This window comes from Quercus suber, unplaced genomic scaffold, assembly GCF_002906115.3.
Source record: "Quercus suber isolate HL8 unplaced genomic scaffold, Cork oak 2.0 scaffold_9, whole genome shotgun sequence".
Lineage (NCBI taxonomy): Eukaryota > Viridiplantae > Streptophyta > Magnoliopsida > Fagales > Fagaceae > Quercus > Quercus suber.
In genome coordinates, this window is record NW_027069475.1 from 2,950,595 (window position 1) to 2,975,386 (window position 24,792).

General features: G+C 37.4%; 2 protein-coding genes across 2 annotated transcripts in view; one reads left to right on the forward strand and one right to left on the reverse strand.

Annotated features, from left to right (window-relative positions):
• Nucleotides 1–4,208, forward strand: part of LOC136069035 (sterol 3-beta-glucosyltransferase UGT80A2-like) — a 7,853-nt gene extending 3,645 nt beyond the window's left edge. Inside the window, exons 2-6 of the mRNA XM_065777097.1 lie at nt 2,005–2,107; nt 2,203–2,279; nt 2,522–2,569; nt 2,664–2,813; nt 3,635–4,208. Of these exons, the coding sequence (XP_065633169.1) occupies nt 2,026–2,107; nt 2,203–2,279; nt 2,522–2,569; nt 2,664–2,813; nt 3,635–3,802 (525 nt within the window). The 5' untranslated portion in view covers nt 2,005–2,025 and the 3' untranslated portion in view covers nt 3,803–4,208. The remainder of the gene's footprint in view (nt 1–2,004; nt 2,108–2,202; nt 2,280–2,521; nt 2,570–2,663; nt 2,814–3,634) is intronic.
• A 1,524-nt stretch (nt 4,209–5,732) lies between these two features.
• Nucleotides 5,733–23,805, reverse strand: LOC112034399 (sterol 3-beta-glucosyltransferase UGT80A2; the record flags this gene model as incomplete). The annotated part of the gene is given in 9 exon segments (XM_065776491.1): nt 5,733–5,910; nt 6,039–6,096; nt 6,267–6,330; nt 7,625–7,795; nt 11,287–11,398; nt 21,101–21,343; nt 21,421–21,633; nt 22,371–22,475; nt 23,539–23,805. Coding segments are annotated over 9 exon segments (1,411 nt in total), but the record flags the coding sequence as incomplete, so codon positions are not given.
• Nucleotides 23,806–24,792: the final 987 nt, after the last annotated feature.

A 24,792-nucleotide genomic window follows, 5' to 3' on the forward strand; every position in this document is an offset into this window, starting at 1 on the left:
TTACATTGGGTTTAGGGATAATCAGGCTTGTTTTGATGACTTCCACCATGTCAAGGAGACACTCTATTACTAAGTTATATCCCTTGCTCAAGGTTCCAAACTCAACAATGGCAACTAAACACAAGGGTTGCACTTGTTGCGGGACTTAACCTAACACCTTACAGTATCGGCTGACGATAGCCATGTACCACTTGTGTCCATGTTCACAAAGGCACCTGGCTCTTTCAAGAGGATTCGTGGCATGCCAAACCCTAGTAAGGTTCTTCGCTTTACATCGTATTAAACCACATGCTCCACTGCTTGTGCAGGCCCCCATCAATTCCTTTGAGTTTATTCTTGCGAATTGTTTGGATCTATTATGAAAACCAATAGGCACTCAATGGACATTTCTTGGATTCCAAGATGTGAGGGAAATGATGGCTGCGTTGGTGACTTAGAGGAAGTGGTAAGTTTGATATTTGCACTCATTATAGGAAATTAGGGGTATTAACTCCCCATTTCCTTGGAAGGGTATCCGGACCTCTAAAATTCCTAGGAGAGTTGCTTTCTTTGTGCGGGCAGCTGCTTGGAATTGGATACTTACTTTGGACAATCTAATGAGGAGGGTTCTGCCTTTAGCAAATTGGTGCTGTATGTGTAGAAAGGAGGGAGAGTCAGTAGACCATCTCTTGCTGGATTGTGATGTTGCCCATGCCTTTTGGGAAGCATGGTTTGAACATTTGGAACTTAGTTCTGGGATGTGTGATGTGGATTATTTGGAAGAAATGGAACCCCGCTGCTCATTTGAAAATTCTGGGAGCTCCTTGGACCAGTTAAAATCTGTGTTACACCGTACCCTCTATGATTGGTCCAGGAGCTGGGGATTCACTGATTGTTCATCCTTTTTTGTTTTCCTAGCTTCTCTTAGACTTCCTTTATGACCTCTTTGTATTTTCTGCTCCCATGTGTTCATTATCATGAACTCCTAGTCTCTTTTGTTTTGTCTAATAAAATTGCTTATTAACTTATTATAAAAAAAAAAAAAAAAAAATCAAGTTGACAGCACAATGCCCACAAGGATGTATAGGAAATATTCATGCACCATTAAAGAATGATTTGGTTTAGATGAAGATCCTAAGACCTCAGTAGATAAAAGGCAAAAGAAATTGGGTTGCGGCTCAAATGATTTGGCATGATGACCCATTGTTTGAGTGAAGATGATAAGGGCATGGGGCTGGGTGGACTTGTGATGACAAATTCATGGAGCAAATCCTCAGTAGTTCAGTGAACGCTCTGTTTTTGTTGTTGCGTTGCTGCCTTGATCTTGCTTTCATTTTTTATATTATATTTTTAAAGTGTAATCTTTTCTACCAAGTCTCTCATAGCCATGATCTTTGAAGTAGAGAAACTTAAATCGTGCTGTCCTTTGGTGCATCTTCCAAAGTGGCAATGTGATTTTAACATGAAACTTATGAGCATCAAATGATTGAGATAACTAGATAAAGAGGACCTTGGGTCCAAATGTCTTTGATTAAATGACTACTGCATGTGTTGAAATCATAAATTATGCATTGTTATTATTTTTGTTCCTCCAGTTTTTTTTTGGTTGTTGTTGGTATCATTATTATAGAATGTAATGTTGGATTCGTTACAGGAACTGAACTAGTCCATTTTGTTTTAAATAGGATATTAAATCAGTTTTGTGCTTTATATTGTACAACCAACTTGTTTGTTAACTTGACATGCAAATAATGATTTTTTTTAAGGTTTATTTTTCATGGAAGTCTAACTCCACTTAGTTAAATGTCATATTTTATTAGACAGGAGTCATAAAATAACCTTAGTTGAATTTGGATGTTCCTACATGTGAGAATTGATTCTCCAAAAGGACAGTCATGATATGTGAATTTATTAAGTTCCTAGCTTTCTGCACTTGACTTCTTTCTGAATTATGTTTTGTCTCCTCTTTTGGATAGAGTTTTATCTTTCCTGAACTTTCTATACATTTATTTATTTTTGTGTCAGCCTGTTGAAGAGCCTGAGAAAATGACCCAAATTATTGTGGAGGCATTGGAAATCACTAAACAGAGGGGCATCATTAACAAAGGCTGGGGTGGACTTGGGAATTGTAAGTCTTATTTACCATTTTAAAGAGCTCTGTTTGGTTCTTATGTTATCTTTTGTGTATACTGGTTTATTTGGCTAAATTTTGCTTCCTTCCAGTGGCAGAACCAAAGGACTCCATATACTTATTGGACAACTGCCCTCATGACTGGCTATTCTTACAGTGCAAGGCTGTGGTAAGGCATAAATATTTATAGTTTTGTCATTTCTAGATCTGCAGTTACAGAAGCGTCCTAGATATGACAATGGCCCAAATTAACCTGGCCCGGACAAGGTTTACAATGCCGAAGTCTTTTTTAGGGCCATGCTCAGGCTTGACAGCTGTTGGCCTGGTTTTTTTGTTTGCTCTTTGTTTTCAATATTCTTCTAGTATGTAATAGGCAATTTTTTTAATCCCTTTTTTCCTCGTTGCTTTCAGGTGCATCATGGAGGTGCTGGAACAACAGCTGCTGGTCTTAGAGCTGCAGTAATGTCTTAATAGCTAACCGTGTTCGAGATGCTTTGAGTTCCATGTAATTGGTTTCTGGCTTATTGTGATCCTTTTTGTTTTTTTTATATAGTGCCCAACAACCATCGTGCCTTTCTTTGGTGACCAACCTTTCTGGGGAGACCGAGTCAATGCAAGAGGAGTAGGTCCTCCACCCATTCCTATTGATGAATTTACTCTTCCCAAGTTGGTTGAAGCAATAAATTTTATGCTAGATCCCAAGGTAATTCTTTATTTCTGAAAAAGGTACACAGTGTTATCCTAATTTGCATCTGGTAAAGGTGCCTTGATTAAGAAATATTCTATATGTAGAATATGTTTTGGCTTGTAAAACTAAATTCATCGTAGGCAGCATGCAAAAAGTTAATCTAGCTGCTCTAGGGTAGACCATAGCTACAAAGTAATTAAGTTCTTACTTTATACTCATCTTGAATATAGAACATATAAATGCAACTGTAGGTTCTGTCCCCCTTCCCTCCTCCTCTTTTACCTTCAGTTTGATTGATGGGGATGACATAATAGCTGGTTACCTCTTAACAGTCTTGACTCTTGAGTACTAAAACTCCTTGACTTCCCCAATGAGGAGCTCTGGTTAGGTGTCAAGAGTACCACACTTGTTTTAGAGCATTTAATTTATAATTCACATTTGTTATTGAGTACTAAAACTCGAATTCCCCAACAAGGAGCTTTGGTTAGGTGGCAAGAGTACCACACTTGTTTTAGAGCATGTAATTTATAATTCACATTTTTGTTAACCTCTATGTAAAGATTCTCATGGATGTGTATCTTAGTTTCGGTTTCCAACTTCATTTTAAATTGGTAACTGGAAAGTACATCTGACTTTCCTGCTACAACTGTGTTTTTCACTTGATGTAGAAGTAAGATTGGATTTGGTGTATGACAAAAATAGCAAAGCCATTCAGAATTCTCGTCTTTTCTATAGTGTAAATTAACTTGTGAAACCTTGTGGTACTCGTGATATAGTCTCAATGGATTAGAAAGTGTAAACTAGCACGTGATGCACTTACCTAAGAATCATTACAGGTGAAAGAGCGTGCAGTTGAACTTGCAAAGGCCATGGAAAACGAGGACGGTGTGACTGGAGCAGTGAAAGCCTTCTTCAAGCATCTTCCTTTCAAAAAGCCTGAGCCAGAGCCAGAACCGGTGACATCAAGTTTTTTCTCTTTAAGTAAATGTTTTGGTTGTGCTTGAATCTCGTTTAGCCCTTCCCATTTATTTCTTCACAGTATAGATGATAAGATGTCCTCAGCAGCATCACTTGTGTTCACTTCCAGAAAGTAAAATGGAGAGAAAAAAAAAGAAAGAAAAGAAAGGAAAAATATGAAAGTAAAAGGAAAAGGAAAGAAAGGAAACTGCTTGGGGATCTTGTTAGTAGAATCCCATTCCCACTTCAAGAGTTGTAATTATACGTATTTATTCCAGTCAATATATATTCATTTCTAGAAATGCATTCCCCCCCTCCTCCCCCCCTCCCCCCCTCCCCCCAAATTTTTATTTTCACTCTAGAGATGAAATTTACAATAATTGTATTGTACCGGCATCTATTCAGAGTTGATTATTTTGCGTGTTTCTTTGATAGTATATTCAGAGTTGATTATATGGCGTGTTTCTTTGTTAGTGTCTTGCTGGCTCACCATCCTTGTATCTCCTGGCCCTGTGATTTTTCATAATCGGAGAATAATTAGAGGAAAGGAAAAATATTTTAGTTGTAAATAATTTTGTTATTTATATATATATATATATGTAACTTTAAGCAATGTTATAGTACTCAATATTTCTTTATTGAATGTAAATTTATTGATGAATTACATTATCTTTGTATATTCTTAGTGGAGATGAGTTCAAGTTACACATGGCGTAACTCTATAAGAGTTAAACATTTTTTGTACCATAAATTTCTAATAAATCCAATGGTTGGAGAAATAGTATTAAATGATTATTTTGTTTCTCTTCCTTATTTATGACAAATTAATTTTATCCTTATTTTTCTCTCTTTTTTTTACCCAATATAAAAAGAAATTCTCTTCTTCTCTCTCTCACGGTCTCACTTATTTTCTCTCTCTTGCTTACCCAATAAAAAACAAAATTCTTTGCTTTCTTTCACCGTGATCTGAGTAGCGGAAGAAAAGATAAAACAAGATGATTTTTTTTATGAAGTTTACTTGTACAATATTTGCCCCACCCAAAACACCGGCTCGTACAATATACTGCAACAGTTTCTAAAATAGGTCATCGGCCGTGTAGATTGAGCACCAATATCGATCATATCAGCCCCTTCAGAAATCATCAAGCGGGCTGACCATTTTATGGCAACCTTCTTCAAACATCTCAAGAAATCCAGCAACCCATTGATCTGCATTATCCACCCATTCATTACGATGTACTCTGGCAGTTTTTGCTACAGTTATGTATTAACCTTTTTATGATATTATATATATATATATATATATTAATGTGTACCTTATAAAAAAAAAATTAATCAAGCAGATGCACGTGTCGTTTATTAGAATCTAATATTTAAGAGAGATGCTGTCTTTCTTTTTTAATATTAATGGAGATAACAATGTTAACAAACAACATTGATATTAATTATAAAATTATTTAATTTATGCATATTGAATGATAAGTGGGACCAAAGCTGTGAAATGCAGACTCAGTGTTGTATTACTGTGTTATCACCAAACATGGGGATAGGAATAGTTTTTCCAATGCAACTTCTTATATTCCTTGTAATACTTATTCCCATTCTTAAGGAATTATCATTATAGTATACCAAACGCGCCCTAAGTAAAAGAGAGCAAAAATGGAATAAAATACGCAAATAGCACAGTTGCACACACACCACATGGCTGCTCAGCCCAGCTACTTTTTTATCGAATTTGTTTCCCAAAAGATAGAAAGCTACCATCTTATGGCTATGTTTAACCAAGATTTCTTTTCTTCCAGAATCATGTATAAGTTGTTACTTAAAATACCAGATTGAAAAGCCACATGTTCGTACAATTTTCATGGGAACATGGAATAAGCAAATTATGTACTTTAACCTGAAATGGTAACAGATGGATCCCGTATTATATGATTGGAAGTGGAATAAAACATGATTGAAATCAAAAGCAACCACCTTTTGGTTTAGGAACAAGGTGAGGACTCCATATATATCCATGTGGAATATCAGAATCGGAGCCCTGTGAACCACTCAAGTATGTTACAGGACGAAGCTTCAGCTTTTTCTTCCTAACATCATTGATCATATCCCGAATTCCAAGCCAAATCAAGGAGTCAACAATTTGATATGACAGCTGAAAAGGGAGGAGGAAGGCATGGGGCCAAAAGTGAAATTGCCACAACTGGAAAAGGTGGTGAAGCTACAGAAAAATTGGGGAGGAAAAATAAATGAGAACAAAAGGAAATAAATCAGTAGACTCACCCTATATCCAGCTTGTTGCTTCACACGGGACAAAGGATGTGGAAATTCACTAGTTGGCCTGGTATGAAAAAAGTAAAACATACACAATGCAGTTCAAAATTTTCCCATTACAGTACATTAACAACATGTGACCAGTACAATCCATGAAGAAAATATGAACTGAAAACCAGAAAACAGTTAAAAACAATACATAACTCAGTAAGATGCCTTTACCCAGACAAGACTTACGTCCATGGCATCGTGAAAAATATATGAATTGGTACTTTTAGTGCCTCTGCCACATGGGTATGACCTAAAGAAGTATTTATAATGGTTAAGAGGAGAATAAGAAACAAGGAAATATAAGCTTAAGTTAAATTAACCGTTGGACATTAAAAAAAAAATCAGGTGCCACCACAATCAATTTCCATCCAATGGGGAGAAAAATAACAAATTTTAGCTTAACCTTGGTAAAACCAACATATCATCAACATTTATGTTTTGAAATTCACAAAATTCAATTTAAATCATTTTGAAATGAATCTTAAATTCAATCAGGTTGAGATTTATGTAAAAAAAAAAAAAAATGGCTTCAAAGTTCAAATTCAAGTTATTACAAAAATGTTACATTTTGAAATCAGAATTTAAATAATTTTGGAACTTTTATGTCCTCCATGGCAATTCAGTCCCCAAGTCAACCAAATTGTTCAAAACGTGTAACTTTTTTCACAAATGATTTTATTATTTTATAGACTTTTTGCATGTAATGCCATTTTCCTTTTTCTCTACTATGAAGAAAAAAATAAAATAAAATAAATACCGTATTACAATCTAAAATGTACAAAGTTAAATTTAATAGGGAGAGGATTTGCTGCATATTGGGTTAGGTGGCAGCAGAATGAAGCAACAAGTGTCCTGCACATGACCAGGTGGACCCTTAGACACTTGTCATTATTTTTTGCTGCCACCTAACTCAATATACAGCAATTGCTGCATACTGGTATGCAGCAAATCCTCTCCCAATTTAATAATGTGGTATTTCAATTACTTATTAGATGTCCAAAGCATGTAGCCACCAAATGCCAACTTCTTTGAATGAACTATTTTCTAAGTTCCTCCTATATAGTTCATTCTTCCAAATCACTCCCATCACCAAGAAGCCAAGGAAACATTTGTTAGCCCTATCATTCCAAAGAGGATATTACCTTTGCAACTAATTATGCAATAAACAATCTGAACTTTTTACTCTTTTTTTTTGCCAAAGTTATTAATCCTTCCCAAAATTAATTAAAAACACATTAATTTCATTAAAAAATAAGAATTCATGATCAGAATCGAAAGCTAACTTCGATATAAAAATGATTGGGGACCACAAAAGATATTCTTGTGAAATAAATACAAAGACAAGATCTTTTTAAGATTGGATGGCCGAGTTTGGAAGTATTATCTTTTCCTCCTTTAAAATTTCTTAATCTTTTGCATTTCTAATTATAATTTCAAGTGAACCCTTTTTAACACCCTGTTTACCTGAGGACTCTCGTAATAAAATTTATTATTCAAATAAAAGAGAATGTTCACAAACAGATGCAAAAGTGACAAGATCTAACCATACGCTGGGGGATTGGCAATGATTGCATCCGCTTTAAAAGCAACACCAGTATCAATATCAGGTTCTCTGCATGCTGAAAGTAAAGAATAGATAATATCCTTCATTTGATTTCGTTGAATAGGTATCTCAGAAGGCCCCGATGGCAAGAATCCTTTATTTTTCACCATATCTATTTGACAAAAGAACTTTGGAATTAGTACAGTTAACAAATGTCTTTCAAGTTCCAAAATTAATATCAAATGAAACATATCACCATCACAATAATAATAATAATAATCTTGTAAATAATCTCAAACCCAGCAGTTTTGTTGGGTTGATATATTGTGCAAATTCATAGTAATGAGAATAGTAATAAAATTTTCTATTGGTTTTGTTGTGTGCATGTAAGTTGATATATTTTGCTTATTCATAGTAAAATACTATTATGAGCTTTAATAATAATAATAATAATAATAATAATAGTTGTTGGAATTATGGTTAAGTGATTAAATTCAACATTTCCTAATAGTTTAAAACTTTTGGGACAATCGGTAATTTAACATGGTATTAGAGCAAGAGGTCTTAGGTTCAATCCCTATCTCCACTCTACCTCCCATTTAAAATGTTAAAAATCCCACATGAGGGGGAGTGATAAAATTATGGTTAAATAATTAAATTCACAACTTCCTAATAGCATAAGCTTTTGGGACTCTTAAAGACAAGAAAAAAACAATATAGAGGAATGAAAGCAACCCTTAACATTGTCAATATAGATATTTATTTAGAGACTAGAAGTTAGAGTTAGCCCTACATGGGCGTACAACATAACTAGCCTCTTGGGCCATTATATCAACATAAACCCAATACTTAACACTCCCCCTCAAGTTGAAGCATATTCCGGTATAGGTCCAGCTTGTAACACATAAACTCTTAACAACTTCTACAGTGCCAACTTGCTTGAAGAGGCTGAACAACGATGTGAACTGGCCAAAATTGAAGCTAAACCGACCAAAAAATGAGATGAACTGGCTGAAGTCTTCAATTCCAAACAGGTAACCAAAAAGAGTTTTTATAGGGGTTAGGTTATCCTTATCATGGATAAGGGGACAGCCAAAACCTATACCCAAACAATAAAAATCATCAAAAATATCTGGATAGGGAGTAGCCAAAACTTGAACCCAAACAACTCCTTATCCACCAAACAAGTTTTATCCCTATCTGGGATTAAGTTATCCTTATCCTAGAAAGGCAATAGCACACATCGTGAACAAACAAGGGTATTCCCTGTCTACTCCTACCAACAACCAACATTAGCGGCTTCAAAACTCGCCGGTGACCACTATGCTGGCAACCAACAAAACCGGCAGCAAGAACCACCGAGAAACCCACCACTAAAACCATTGGAAACTACCGAGGGACTGGGAAAAGGCCACCATGACCTCCGACGAGCACCTACATGACCAAAAAACCACCAGGGCAAGCCGAAACCCAATGAGTACAGGATCTACCAAGAATGCACCAAAACCAAAAGGGCCACAAAGAAATGGCGAGAACACCAAAAACAACCAAGATCAGTGGAGGACGGTCGGAAACCACCACCGATCAGCCAAGAACAACAAAAACAGAGGCCAACCACCGAGAACTACTAAGTTTGGTTGCGAGTCAAATATGTTTCTTCAAGCCAGATTCGCAATGAAGTCAGCCACAAGTGACAGAAACAAGGCAAGAAGACGAGAAAAACCAACGACAGTAGCAACAAAAAACTACCAAGATTGACCAACCAATGAGAACGACCAACCAATGAGAACAACCAACAACTCCAATCTGCCAAGAACAACAACCAACAACAACTACCATCAACATCCACAACCACACCAACAGCAATCATCATCAACAACACAAACTTAGATCTGAAGGTTGCACAAGCAACCAAACACCGAGAACACCAATAACAACAAGCAAAAGCAACTAGCCACAAGAAAATGGCTCTGATACCATGTGAAAGACTAGGTTGCACGGACACGCCATTTTTGGCGTCGTGTCGGTGTCCGACACGTATCGGACACCGGAACGGCCACGACGCGCCAGATTCCGGTGTCCGGCGGTGTCCCTTTTTTTTTTTTTTTTCGCTTCTCCGACACGGCTCCGACACGGCTACGACGCGGCTACGACGCGGCGCCGACGCGGATCCGACGCGTCCGACGCGCGAGCAGTGAAAAAAAAAAAAATATATATCACAGATTCTGCCCTCTCTCTGACCTCTGCCCGCTGCCGCTGCCCTCTGTCCCTCGCCGGAGCTAGATCGGGCCGATCGGAGAAATCCATAGACGTCGACGCGGTGCCGGCGTACCCTGTCCCTTCCGATCGGCGAGCTCCTCCTCTCTCCTTCTTCTTCTTCTGCTTCTTTTTCGTTTTCTTTTTCTTCGCAGAACCAGCTGCCTTCTCTCTTTTTCTGTTCATTTAAACTTTTATAATACTTTTTTATATATTACCTCTTTGTTTTGTGTGTCACCTGCCAACCCACGTGAAAGCCACTTTCAAACTTTCAACTTCAAATTTTATATTATTATTTTGACTATTATTTTTAGTATTATTATTAGTATTTCACCATAGCCTATTTAAACTTTTAGTTTGTATTATAAACATTTTATGTATATTATTGTATTAATTTGAGTGTTAATTTATTTATTTGTAATTTTTACATAATTTAAATTCTAGATATAAACGTATTTTATGTCTAAAAATATTAAAAAATATGCCTAAATATAAAATTTAATTAATTATTTAACCGCCGTGTCCCCGCCGTGTCGTGTCCTTATTTTCCAAAAATTGCCGTATCTCCGTGTCCGTGTCCGTGTCGTGTCCGTGTCCGTGTCAGTGTCAGTGTCCGTGCAACATAGGTGAAAGACAAGAATAAAATAATATAAAGAAGTAGAAGCAAGAAAGAGAGAAGAACACGAGGAATTACATGGTTCGGCCAAAGGCCTACATCCAAAAGATAAAGCCCTAGTAGATACATCTTTACTTTATACTCAAGTCAATGATTACAGTGAACCCTTAATAGGGTGTATATAGAGACTAGAAGCTAGGATTAGCCATATATAGGCTTACAACATAACTAGGTCTCTTGGGCCATTACATCAACATAAACCCAATAATTTAACAGGACAATGTAATTTAACAATAGTAATAAAAATTTCTCCAAATGGCTCTTCTTTAGACAGGCTCTCTACAATATCAAAAAAAATAGTAATTAAAATTTCTATTAGTTTTGTTGTGTGTGTGTGGTGTAAGTTGATATATTCTGTTAATTCATGGTGGAATATTCTTAAGAGCATAAAATGTCATCTAAATAACTTGACAAGTATATATCTAAAAAGAAGCAATGTTATAATAAAAGTGAAAGCATCATAAGAATGTTCCTCAGACATGCCACAAAAACACCACTAAAGCAACTTATGTGTCAAGCATTTAGTGAAAGCCATTTCCCAACTAGTGTTTCTCAATCTCAAATAAGAGATATGTAACTACTTTGAGCCATTTACCAACTAAGAGATATCTAACTACTTTGACAAGACAGCATAAAGTTGTTTATCAAAAAAAAGACAGCATAGAGTCATAACAAGACCACATGAGATCACCAAGATAATTCCAAAATAGATAGCGCATTTAGGTACATACAACCAGCAAGAACTTTCGGATCCCCTCCTAGAGGGTAAAACTCCAACCCAGCAGTCAAGACAAACTCTTTGAAATTTGAATGAGTTGCTAGTCTAACACGATGGCCATAGTCCTGCATGGGAAATATTCTTGTAAATGATCTCAAATTACCTCTAGCAATATCTTGAGTGGCCAACATATATATATAAATATAAATATATAGACATAAATGAAAACATATAAAACTGAACATTGAATTTTATTCATGTATTCTTCTTATCTTTGATAAAAACATAAGCACAAATCAACATTAAAAGTGCTTTGAAAAAGGTTCTACTCAATGTAACCAAAAGCAAAGGTGTCACCACTGTACATGAAGTATTTATTACTCATTCTAACCAAAAAACTTCAGTTTTTTTTTTTTTTTGATAAATTACAAAAACCTCCCTTGAGGCTCAGGAGAATGACACTCTGCCCCAAAAAAGGGAAATGACACTCCTCCCTTGAGGTTTGAAGGAAATCAATACATTAGACCTTCCATTAATAACAGTGATAGAATACCAAAATAAAGATTCCATATCACTTAGAGGAGGACATGTCATTGTCAACAGAGATGAGATCAGGCAGAGATGATGCGAAGGCCAAGCTAGAGAAAATCATTATGATGGAAGAAATCAATTGAAGACAAAAGTCATAAGCAGTTTGGATAAAAGAACATGATTGCAATACTAAATTCTTTCGTCGGTTGGCTAACTCACATAGATGACACAATCATATTGGTTAGTTGCAAGTGGAGGGGAATAAGTGAATAACACCAATGATCAAGAAGGATTAGGAAGGAGATTGTAGAGTTCTATAATGGGCCATACATAAAGTTGAATGCGTGGAGGCCACATTTAGATGGCGCATTTCAGTGCTCCAGATTCAGCTTCAACTTTTGAAGAGGCTGAGATTTTCCAGGCCCTTACAAGTATAAATGGGGACAAGGCACCGAATCCAGATGGCTTTACAATGACTTTTTTTCCAGGCATGCTAGAGTGTGGTGAGGGATGACATTATAAATTTTTTCAACTACTTCCATGCCAGCGGTGGCTTTGGGAAAAGTATAAATGCTACATTTATTGCCCTTATTACTAAAAAAGTAAGGGCAGTGAATATTAAGGATTTTAGACCCATCAGTCTCATTGGAAGTGGGTACAAAACTTTGGCTAAGGTATTTACCAATAGGTGGAAGACTGTTCTGAGGGACCTTAGCACCCAAAATGTTTTTATTCATGGGAGACAACTACACTGTGTCTTGATTGAATGTTTGGTATGTAGGCTTAGGGAAAGAAATCTTGGGGTGCTTTGCAAACCTGATTCAAAGAAAACCTATGATCTTGTAAAATTGGGATTTTCTCCTATAAATACTAAGTAGATATGGTTTTGGGGAACGATGGTTGAAGTGGATGTATTCTTGTATTTCTAATACCGGTTTTCAGTGCTTGTGAATGGGACTTCAATTGACTTTTTTGTGAGTCCCAGGGATTTGCGGCAAAGGTCTCCACTTATTTTTGTTTTTATGATGGAAGCTTTGAGTCTAATGTTGTTGAGGGCGGAGGAAGGAAGCTTCTTATAAAGGTTCTCAGTATAGGCAAACACTTATATGATGAAGATATCACATTTCCTTTTCGCAGGTGACACTCATTGTGTGATGCAATGCTGAAACAATTGTGGTATCTTTGTTGTACTCTTTTGCTTTTTGAAGCAGTCTTTGGGTTGACAATAAATCTAGGTAAATCTGAAATGGTCCTTATGGGAGAGATTGAGATTATGGGTGTACTAGCGGATATCCTTAGATGTAAAATTCCGGCCTTACCTCTGAAACATTTGGGCCTGCCTCTAGGGGCGATTCAAAGCTTAACTATTTGGGATGGCATTCTTGAATGTATGGAGAAGCGATTAGCAGTGTGGAAGAAGATTTATCTCTCAAAAATGAGCAGGCTTACATACTTTATGTCTTTATACCCTCTTCCAACTAGTGTGGCTTATCATAAAGAGAAGATTCAAAGTGATTTCCCATGGGGTGGTTTAGCAGATGTCTTTAAATTCCATCTTGTCAACTGGGATTTATGTTTTTATGCCATTTGGGTGGAAAGTTTGGGGATTAGATGTTTGATGATTTTTAATCAAGGGCTGATAGGGATATGGTTAGCATTTTGGAGTGGAGATAAATTCATGGTGTAGGGTGGTTGCCACTAATATGGGCTTTTGCAGGATGGTTGGTGCACGGCTCCTGAGAGTGACCTATGGTGTGAGTCTTTGGAGGTATATTAGTAAGGGATGGCCACAAACTATATTTGTGAAGTTTGAGGTAGAAACAGGGGATAGAATTCAGTTTTAGCATGATCGTTGATGGGGGGACGGGCTCTTTAAGGATTGTTATCCAGAACTTTTTCAAATTGCTAGAGATAAAGAGGCAAAGGTGTCAGATTATTCAAATGTGGCAGGTGGAATCCATCACTGGCACTAAATTTTTATTCGAGAAGCACATGATTGGGAATTGGAATCTTTGGACTTGTTTCAGGATTATTTGTATTCTGGTTGGTTCTGCCCGCTTCAGGAAGATAGGATGATCTCGAGTTTGGCCAAGGCTCTGGGCTGTAAAGCTTGCACCTTTTACTGTGCTTTGCAATCGGGTGGAGATTTATCCTTCCCCTGGCATGCTATGTAGAGAGCTAAATCTCCACCTCGGATTGGCTTCTTTATGTGGATGACCATGAAAGGCAAGCTCCTAACAACAGATAGTTTGAAGAAACAAAGCATTGTTATTCCAGATTGTTGTAGCATGTGTATGTTGGATAGGGACAATCAATCACTTATTTTACATTGTTGGGTGGGTAGAGAACTATGGGCCTTCCTATGGTGTCTGCTGGGGTGTTTTGGGTGATTTCTAGACAGGTATCAGATTTCCTCAGTGTTGGGCTGGTCTTCTTGTTAAAAAGGATAAGTTGGCGATCTGGCTTGCGATCCCTTCTTGTTTGACTTCTACTATTTGGAGAGAGGAATATTCGCATTTTTGAAGACAAAGCTTTCTCAGTAGCCAATCTTAAATCGCAATTTTTGAGCGGTCTGTTTGCATGGAACCAGGCTTTCTCCTTTCTCTTGGTGTGGTTCTGATTTGCTGTCTTTTTTAGATAGCATTTTTCTCTCTTAATTTGTACTTTCTCTTTTGTTTTCTTTTTCCTTTTTCTTTCTACCTCTTTAGTATATTTAATGTAAACTGTGACTGCACTTTTTCTGTTTTGTGAGAACTATGGGGCTTCTTTACCGATCCAAAAAAAATGTAGATTTGTATGATCATTACTCAGATCATTTTTTTTTCCTGGTTTTACTCTATACATTACAACCCAGTTGATACAATGAGCTACCTGATCAAACTTTGAGCTGCTATATTTTATCTTCAATGTCCAATTTAGGTTTTAAAGTAGCAAAATCAGACATTAACCAAATAAACTAGGCAGCTAAATGGATCCTAGATTTTTCTTGTTCAGTGTAATTTTCAATCTCTGTAACCTGTACCTTGCCATGTAAGTCAGCCATTGTCCATCCACATTTCATTGTATTCCATGTCTGATGTCCATTTTTTACACAAGAAATCTCTAATCCAAAGGCCATCAAGTATTGTATTTTTCCTCAGATGCAATTATCCTCTTTTTGGATAGATTACCTACCTCCAAGAAAAAAAACTCCTATCAGCACTGGGTTACAAGTCCCAACTAAATACAATTGAAAGAGGCACCTTATCTCACACAATTAGACTCTTCAAATGGTGCTCCCGAGATCTTTATATGTTTGGCTCTCGGTCACCCAAATCCTGTTTCTTCTCCTCTTTTTTCTCTTCGTTTTTTTTTTTTTTTTTTGGTTATAGTTTCTTTATGTTGTTTCTTCAAGAGAGGAGAAAAAATGATGACCCATAAGTTCCATTACATTTAAAATAAGGGCCATAAACTAAAATATAAAACAGTTGGAAAAAATGTTCAAAAAACTAAATGCCCAATGAACTATTATGCAAAACATAATCACTGTATATGGTGGATTATTTATTGCTATATTGTGAGGTTACTTATGCTTTGTGGAGTGAAGTTTTTAACATGTTTGGCGTCCAGCAGCTGTTGCCTCTGAGGGTAACAGCCCTATTATTTTGGTGGAGGAATTGATTTGGGAAGCATTCTTCAGATGTTTGAAATTTAGTGCCTTCATGTCATATGCAATTCGTGGAAGGAACACAACTCTCTCATGTTTAATGACTCTGAAAGATCCTTAGATCCATTGAAATCATTATTAATTCACACCTTATTTGAGTGGTCGAGCTTGGGGTTTTATACATTGTACTTTTATATTTAAATTTCATTCTTCTCTTAGCTTTGGTGGTTGATTCATTGTAATTGTTTGAGTCTTTGTGTTCATCATCGGGAACATGAAGAAATTTTCCTTATCGATAAGGCTTTATTAATTATAAAAAAAAATAACACAATCAGATTGTAAACATGTTTTTTTTTATTTGGAAGCTACACCCACACCCTCATCCTCCACACTTGTGAGAGGAGGAAGTGCCATTTGAGTCCAGCTCATTGGCTAGAGTGTACAAATATTCAAAATTTATGAATTCCAAACCTTAGCAGATGTACACCATTCTTTTTCCCTTTTTTGATTTTTTAAAAGAAATATTTAATATATTTGAACAAGAAGTTAGATATGTAATTGATGATATCAAATTTCATTTAGGGTCCATTTGGTTGGAGATAAAACAAGGAGAATGAAAAATAGAGAAGAGAAAACTGATTCTATGGGTGTTTGGTTGGAGAGAAGGAGAGGATGGAAAATTGGTGAAGCCCAGGTGTTTCTCCCCTGGCCCACCAAAATTGTATCTCCCCAATTTGGGGAGAAAATAGAGGGGAGAGGAATAGTTGCAGTCAATAACTGAACTACCCCCTCCTCCTTTTACGTGTTGGACCTGCTGGTTGCCTTTCTTTCTTTCTTTCTTTTTTTTTTTTTTGCTTTCCTGGGTCGTGGGCGTGATAGTTCTTTCTTTTGTTTTAGTTTTTTTCTTTTCTTTTATTTTCTTTTTTTTTTTTTTTTTTTTTTTGGGTTTGACTAAAAGTGAAATTTTTTTTTCTATGCATGATTTTTCTTTTTTAATAAATTTGGGTATGTTGGAGCGTATAAACGTTTCATGAGTTTTCAGTAGTTAATTTTGACTAGAAATTATAGTTGAAGTTGTTTAAGACCTAGGCTTGAAATGAATTCTGCTCCCCCCACCCCCTCCCCTTCCCATCCCCATCCTCACCCTCTCCACCCCCTCCTCCACCCCACCCTCTCCCTCTCACTCAACCATCACATTCTTTCTTTCCTTTTTTGCCACCCTCACCTTTTCCTACTCCCTCCCCCTTAAGCTTTCATCCACAGTTTGGGCTTTTCCCATATCCTTATCCCCCTCCTTCACCATTGCCTTTGCCCTCCCCTCCCCCACCACCTCAGGGGTCTAACCAAGCTTTGCCTAAACAGCCTTCCCTTGTACTTGCACCTTTAACCTCACCTTCCCTTGTACCTGCACCTTTAACCTCACCATGGTCTCCCTCCATCGAAACCTCTCAAAACATCCCTCCTAAACCTCAATCCTCTGTCCTTGGGGGCAGCAAGAGGTCTTTTCATCTTGATGCTAAACTTTTTTCTTTTTTCTTTTGATGGGGGGCGGTCTAATTCGTACGCTATACATGATGCACGTTGGAATGTTAAGAGCTCTATTTGGGTTGGACGTAGGGACATGGAGTGGATACTTACTTGTCTCGAAGATATACGAGATTGGGTGCCTGGCCATGCTTTGCTTTGTAAGAGATTCAAGGACAATGGGAAGTTGTTAGGGTTCTATGGGAGATCTAACAAAGCTGGTCTGTTTGTTGCTATTGCTGCAGTATATTTTGGAGGGTCTAGGAGAGGTTGTATAATGATACCAGCAAGCTCTAATAGAGCTAGTTTGTCTTTGTTTCAGAAAGAGCTTAGGAATTTTTGCTCTGGTGCTAAACCAGTATCCCTGGCCAAAGTTTCAGTTAGTATTGGTGGTGGAGGTGGTCAGCTTGCTGGTGGTGGCCGGAGTAGGAAGAGTTTGTCTATTTATGGTAATCAACAGAAAACCAGGAATTTTGAAAAAAATGGAACTAAATGGGGGCAGATCGTGATTCATGGAGATTTTTTAGAAAATGGTTCAGCTAGAAATGGCAATGGTTCAGCTTTATATGGCAGACCCACGCGAGCATTTAAGTTTAAGTTGACCCCCTGTTGTGTTGGCTTTGAGGGTGAGCAAGCCTGAGGGAGGGAGACGTGTTGTGTCTTATCTAGGTGCTAAGTTGATCAGCTAGCCCAAGGATATTAGTGGTGGGCCAAAAGTCACTAAACAATCAAGTGGGCTTGATGAAGCCCAACCCATGGTGCTAGTGCCTTCACTTAAGAAGGGTAGTTTGGTCAAGCCCAGCTTTTTACATGTTAAGTCAGTTGCTCAGCCAACAGGGGTAATAGGCGAGAGCTCGAGAGGTTATATGTGTGGAGATTCCGAGTCGCCAGAGAGCGCAGCGGTGCCGGATCAGGTTCTCAATGTCTCTGCCCTCAACGTCAACCCAGTCCATGATGCCTTGGTAGCTTCACCGTCTGTCAGTTTGGAGGGAGCTAATCCTAATGTAGAGGTAAGTGCGACGGTGGCTTCAATTTTTGAGCTAGATGGATACTGAGTTTAGGTAAGAGGAAGATCGAATTGAGGCTTTTAGTGACTACCACGAAGTGGTGGTACAGCCGAGGTCAATGGCTTCTGTTGGTTTTAGTCATAATGATTCTGGGCTTCTTTTCCTACCATGGGACAACAGTGGATCCGATAACTGTGGTGGTGGTAGTGGCGTGAAAGATAATTGTCCTTTGGAGTGTAATCCCTTGACTCAGTGGGATCCCAATACTCTTGGTGAGGTGGTGCTAGTTCAGGATGATGCAGGAGGGGCTCAGGTGGCAGAAACTGAACCTAATTCAAGTTGGGTGTCCCAGCTAATGAAAGATTTTTGTAATATGGTGGGTTTTCCTATTGTGAAATATAAAGTTCAATGTTTGGCTTTGTTTCACCTTCTTGAACAGGAATGTCTCAAGGTGATCGATGATGGGGTGCCTAAGCAACCTACAAACTCAAGGTCACAAGGTCTTAGGGAGCTTAAGGGGCTCATTTCTAATGTTAATTATGATGATGTCTCTTCTAGGAGTAGGAGTAGAGCTTCTTCGAATGCTGTGGGGGTTGTTGGTAGTTTTAAATGAATTTACGCCTTCTTTCTTGGAACGTAAGAGGGCTTAACAATCCCCAAAAGAGACAGGTTTGTAAGAATCTTCTAAAAGAGTGGAAATGTGATATTGTTAGCTTTCAAGAAACGAATGTAGCTTCTATCGACACTACTTTTGTTCGAAGTTTATGGGGAAGTCCCTTCATTGATTGGGATGCTTTGGATGCTGTCCAGACTTCGGGAGGGTTCTTATTGGTTTGGGACAAGAGGGTTTTTGAAAAGTTGGATGTTATTGTTGAACAATTTTCTGTCAGTGTCTTACTGAGAGGGGTGGTGGATGATTTTGTTTGGGCCTTTACAGGTGTATATGGCCCCAATGATGACAGTCAGCGGTCTTTTTTGTGGGAGGAGTTATTACGGGTGCACACCAGGTGGCCCATGGCATGGTGTTTAGTAGGGGATTTTAATATTATCAAGTACCCAAGTGAAAGACTTTTTTTTTTTTTTTTGAGAATCACCCAAGTGAAAGACTTGGCTGTGAGTCGTTCAGCCCTACCATGTTTTCCTTCTCGAACTTTATAGAGAGTAATTCTTTAGTTGATTTACCGTTAGAGGGGCCTCCTTTACTTGGTTTAGAGATTCTAGTATCCCCTCTATGTCAAGAATTGACAGGGCTATAGTTTCTCTAGATTGGGAGGAACATTTTGAGAATTTATCCCAACGAGTGCTTCCTCATGTTATTTCGAATCACTACCCGCTTTTATTGGAAGCTGGTGTTGTTCGACGAGGCCAAAGTGCTTTTAAATTTGAAAACATGTGGCTGCAAGCTGAGGGTTTTGTTGATAGAGTTCAGCAATGGTGGATTGGTTACAGTTTTACAGGCACTCCAAGTTATATTTTGGCACAAAAGCCGAAGGCTTTGAAAGCTGACTTAAAAAAGTGGAACAGGGAGGTGTTTGGTGATTTGGCTTTTAGAAAGAAGAGTTTGCTGACTGAACTTATGGGTTTAGATGCTAGAGAGGAGTCGGTGGGTCTATCGTATGAGGATTAGAATCGTCGCATTCAACTCAAAGGGGACATAAAACATTTGGCTTCTCTTGAAGAAATTTCCTAGAGACAAAAGTCTCGTGCTTTGTTTGTGAAGGAGGGAGATAATAATACTTGTTTCTTTCATAGATTAGCAAATTCCCATAGAAATGCCAATCTTATTAAGAGGTTAGATGTGAATGGTGTTCTTTATGAGGATGAGGCTGATGTGCGCTCTCAGTTAGTTCTCTTCTACCAGGAAGGAAACTAAGGTTCGGCATCCTACTATGGATGGGTTAGATTTTGCATGCATTGAAGAGGAAGAGAAGTTGTCCTTAGAGAAGGAGTTCTCAAAGAAGGAAGTCATCCAGGTATTAAGGGAGATGGAGAGTGATAAAGCCCTTGATCCTGATGGTTTCTTGTTCAAAGTGTTCACCATCGTGAACATGATGTTCAATTTTTTCTCAATAAAAGTCTTATTACCTATCAAAAAAAAAAAAAAAATAGTGATGGCTCTAGAATTGGCTTTTGGCTAAATTTGTGAAGTGGCGTGAGACTACTATTAATTAGAGATATCCTAATCATTTCCTAATTATTAGGGACTAAGAGATCAAGGTAGCAGATTATCTAGATTATACAAATGGTTGCTTTTATCGGAATCCTCTTTTCATTGGAGCAATTAACAATTGGGAACTAGAATCTATGGCACAATTACTAGGTATCATATATGCTACAAAGATTTGATGTGGGGAGGCAGATAAATTGGTATGGATCCCATCAAAAAATTAAGGCTTCCAGGTGAAAAGCTAATACAAGGCTTTAAGAGAAAGAGGAAATTATTTTCCTTGGGAAAGCATTTGGAAAGTTTGTGCACCGCAAAGAGTGTCTTTCTTCTTGTGGAAAGTGATATTAGGAAAGACTGTGACTACGACAAATTTAACAAAGCAAGAGAGCTTTATTATAGAGTGGTGTGTGTAAAAGATAGTAAGAAATTATGGCTCATCTTTTCCTCCATTATGCGATTGCTAAAGAATGCCTTTGGTTTTCTACTTGTTTGGTGTTTCTTGGGTAGTGTCTTACTCAATGATGGGAGTTATTATCATCTTTGGATAAAGAGAAAAGCTCACTGCTTTGAGGGGAAAGTGCTAAACTTGATGAAGTTGAAGTTCTTAGTTTTGAAAACCCGATGCAAAGCATGTTTCCAACATTTTCCACTTAAGTTTTTAAGTCTGCTAAGAGTTTCTTCCTAATAAATCTTTTTAGGGTAGATTACATGAATTTGGCATGCGTATAACTAAGCTATGGTTGTATAGCAATCATAAGGTTTAGACCTACATTGCACTTTTCTGCAAAACTGGCATAGCTAACATGTAATCACATCAAAATCATACCAATAATGGTCAAAAGCCTAAAAGATTGTAACCTATCCAAAAAAAAATCTTAAAAGATTGTTCACAAATAATATATACTTAGAATAACAGGACAATAAGCTTGTGAAGATTAGAAAGTCTCAAAACCTGCAAACGTTTTCCAATTGCAATAAACGGCTGAACATCTCCACGTGTACCCACAATAAGCATTACTACTTGCAATGGTGGTATGTACTGAAGGTCTGTTGCATCAAGAGGCTCATCATCCACAGTATCAGTACTAGCACCCATAGAGCCAACACCAATATCTTGGGGTTCAACATCAGCTGGAACTTCAAATTCTACAGTTCCATCACCTTTTACTGTAGCTATTCTATTCAAAAGTTTTAGCTGCACAATTCAATAAAAGATCCAGGTCACACTATAATGGGGGGGAAAATTTTGAAGCAACCTGACGTAAAATTCACCTTCTGCTGGACAGAAATTGTCTCATCGAAAATTTGTGCTGCTTCTTCAGCAAGTATATTATGATGTCTATGCCTCTCAGTTTTTGATCTTTCCAACTTAATTGGACCCGCAGATTCCAGTTTGTCAACGTTTAATATCTCAACCGGCAAGGTGTTTACTTCAGAAAGATTCTGGCTAGCAGCCCCTGAACAAAGAAAACTACAATACGCTTTAATATAATTACAAAAGAATTAAATAAAAAGTCCCAAATATCTCTCTCTCTCTCGGAAAGAATAATTTTATTGAAAAGAGACTACTTCATGAAGAAAGACATGAAGTAGCCTAAAGAATTACAATCAAAAAAAAAAAAATATTTCCATATGAATTGACTCTAAAATCTTAAACAAAAGTACTATCTATAAGAGCCAAGGCAAAGGACCACTCATAAAGAGAACTAATGAAATCTGCTAGCAATTAAGTTTATGTGCACTCCACATCTTCAAAAGTGCGTCGATTTCTTTCCCTCCAAATAATCCATAGCACACAAAAGGGAACAAGGTTCCAAATAGCTGACAAACAATTAGATCCCCCAATCCGCCATCCACATAATAAACCAAGAACCTTCTCCATACACACCAAATCCCAAACGTCCGAATAACATAACACCATAAGTCAAAAGCCACACTGCTATGTATTAAACGGTGGTCCACAATCTCCCCCATTGCATCAAAAGCCACACTGCAATGTATCAAAAGGTGGTCCACAATCTCCCCATTGCATTGACACATATAACATCAACTCACCATTGCATAACCCCTCTCTTAATAAGGTTATCACAAGTAATAATTTTCCTCCCAATCCGCTATCCACACAAAAATGAAACTCTACAAGGAGCCTTAATCCTCCATATGGTTACCCAAGAGAAAGACAGAGAAAATGAACCCCAAAAGGTCTCAAAAAAAGATCTCACAGTGAAATCCCCATTACTCCTTAATTTCCATCTCATCTGATCTTCCACCTCCCAAGTAGGAATATAAGATTCTAGCAAATGGAGGAATGAAGCAACCCCATTGATCTGCCAGACATTATAAGTTCTCATGAAACCCACAATCCAACTCCTCCTCCCCCCGTCCCCCAACACGCTCTGTCTCTCACTCTCTCTCTTACTCTAGCTGATGAAAGGCACAAATTGTTACTAGAAAAGAGTTCCTACTAGCCAAAATAAAAAATAAACAAACAAAACAAGACGCTTTTTTCTACACCACCTTATTCAGTTGTTTTTAGTTTAGTTATCTATTGTATCTTTAAAAAAAAAAAAAAAAAAATCCAAGTACAAGACTCGTGGCTTTTTGAGGCTCGGGGTCACTGTTAAGTGTTAACCTTCATGCAGTTTATCTGGTATTGGATCAATTGATACATAGAGCGAGAGCTGCGGTCTTAAGCTCAAACTGGGACTCTTTGAGTTTGGGTGCATCGGCATCAATGTAATTTACAAACTCTAATAAAGCCCAAACTTGTTGCTCACTTCCATAGAACCCCTCTAGCTTTGCTTAAATGGAAAAAACTGATAGGTTTGAAAAAAAAAAAAAAAAAAAATCCCAAGTGACATCTGAAGTGGTATAATTTTTTTTCCCCTTTCAACAATTTCTATCAATTAATTAACGGCATAAACTATTTTAACGCAATATCAAAATGTTAGAGACTAAATTAATATATTTGAAACACTCGACACCAAATGAATAATTTACCCTATATTCTTTCATTTACTTAACCCAAAAGAAAGTAGCAAAATAATGACGGTATTTATTGTCTCATATAACTACTATTTAAAGTGATTTTATTTTATTTTATACCTTTTTTTATGAGTAAATGAAAAAATAATATTAATGGTGGGCCTAGATGAAAACCAATAAAAGGTTGGCCATGTCAACATTTTGTAAAAATGTTGTAAAATAGTTTGTAGTTGTAGCATTACTCTTTTGTTTGAATAATGTTAGAGATATAAATTGTACGACACCTGGCCCCCAAAACCATCTGGGTCTTGGGCCCAAGCTCCAAAGGACGGCCCGTGGTTCCTAACTCCCCTATCAAACACTGAGATGAAGGCCCACGAAGGACATAAACACGTGCCCCGTGACCTTGTGGTTAGCCCGAAACCTGTTAGCCGGTTGTTGAAAAACTAGCTCATGGCTCTGCGACAATGGAACGTGATCGGCAAATCTCATTGCCACCGAAGAACGACTGCACGGGAAAACCGTACCTTGGATGCCCAGTAAGGCTTTGGGGAACACCGCCCTCGAGCATCCACCTCCAACGGGAACTGGTTCCAAAGCCACTTCCACCAAACATCCACCTAAAGAAAACAGCATTGGACCCTTGAAACCAATAACTACAAATGTAATCATAGTACCCCACTAATCGGAATGCTATAAATAGGAGAAGTTGGAGAAGAAGAAGGGGTTGGTGGTTGAGAGGTTCTAAAAGAGATAGAGGTTAGAGAAGGAGTGATACAGAAAGAGAGAGAAAGAGAAAGGGAGAGTGATACACAGAGAGAGAGAGAGGGAGAGAAAACTTCATTGAGTCTCTGGGCCGAGAACGACCCAAAGTAGAAAATCCAAAGCCCACGTTACAAGTAAGTTGTCACGCCCCAAACCCGATACCCGGATTTGTGACCATGACCAGCATGCTAATATCAAGCCTAAACCTGATATTAACAAGAACCAATTTAACTTTTACAAAACTTTTACCAAAAACTTCCCTCTTACTTTTCATCCTTGTTTCCTTACTTAAATGATATAACTTTTCACTTGATATTCAGAGCATCTACACTGTACTCAAAGATTGACATAATCCACCAATTGTTCAAATTCGGAATTTCACATAATACATCTCTTAATATTGTAAAGTACACAACTTTCTTTAGATCCTCAAGTATACAATACTACAAAACTAAACATCAAATTGCTAATTTGGAATCTATACTTTTAAAACTAAAACCAGCTCCTTCCAAAACTCAACTAAGGCTCCCTCTGCTTCAAATTAAAACTTGTTGACTGAAAAAGTGGAAAAGGTGAGCTACACAGCTCAGTAAAGGTAAGATATATGAGAATTTAATAAGGATGCATGTAAATCAATTCATTTCATTTTACAATTATTCAGATAGGAGAACCCCTTTTCATGCATAGTATTTTATACTATTTATAATAATAACTTATACGCTCTTCATAAAAATAATTTTTCTCCCTTTTCTTGTCAGAATAATATTATCAAAGCCTTTCGGGTTGAATTTCTTTCATATCTTACAAAGTTACCATATATATATATATATATATATATATATATTTTTTTTCATTACATAATGATCATTTTACAAAGTTACCATATATATATAT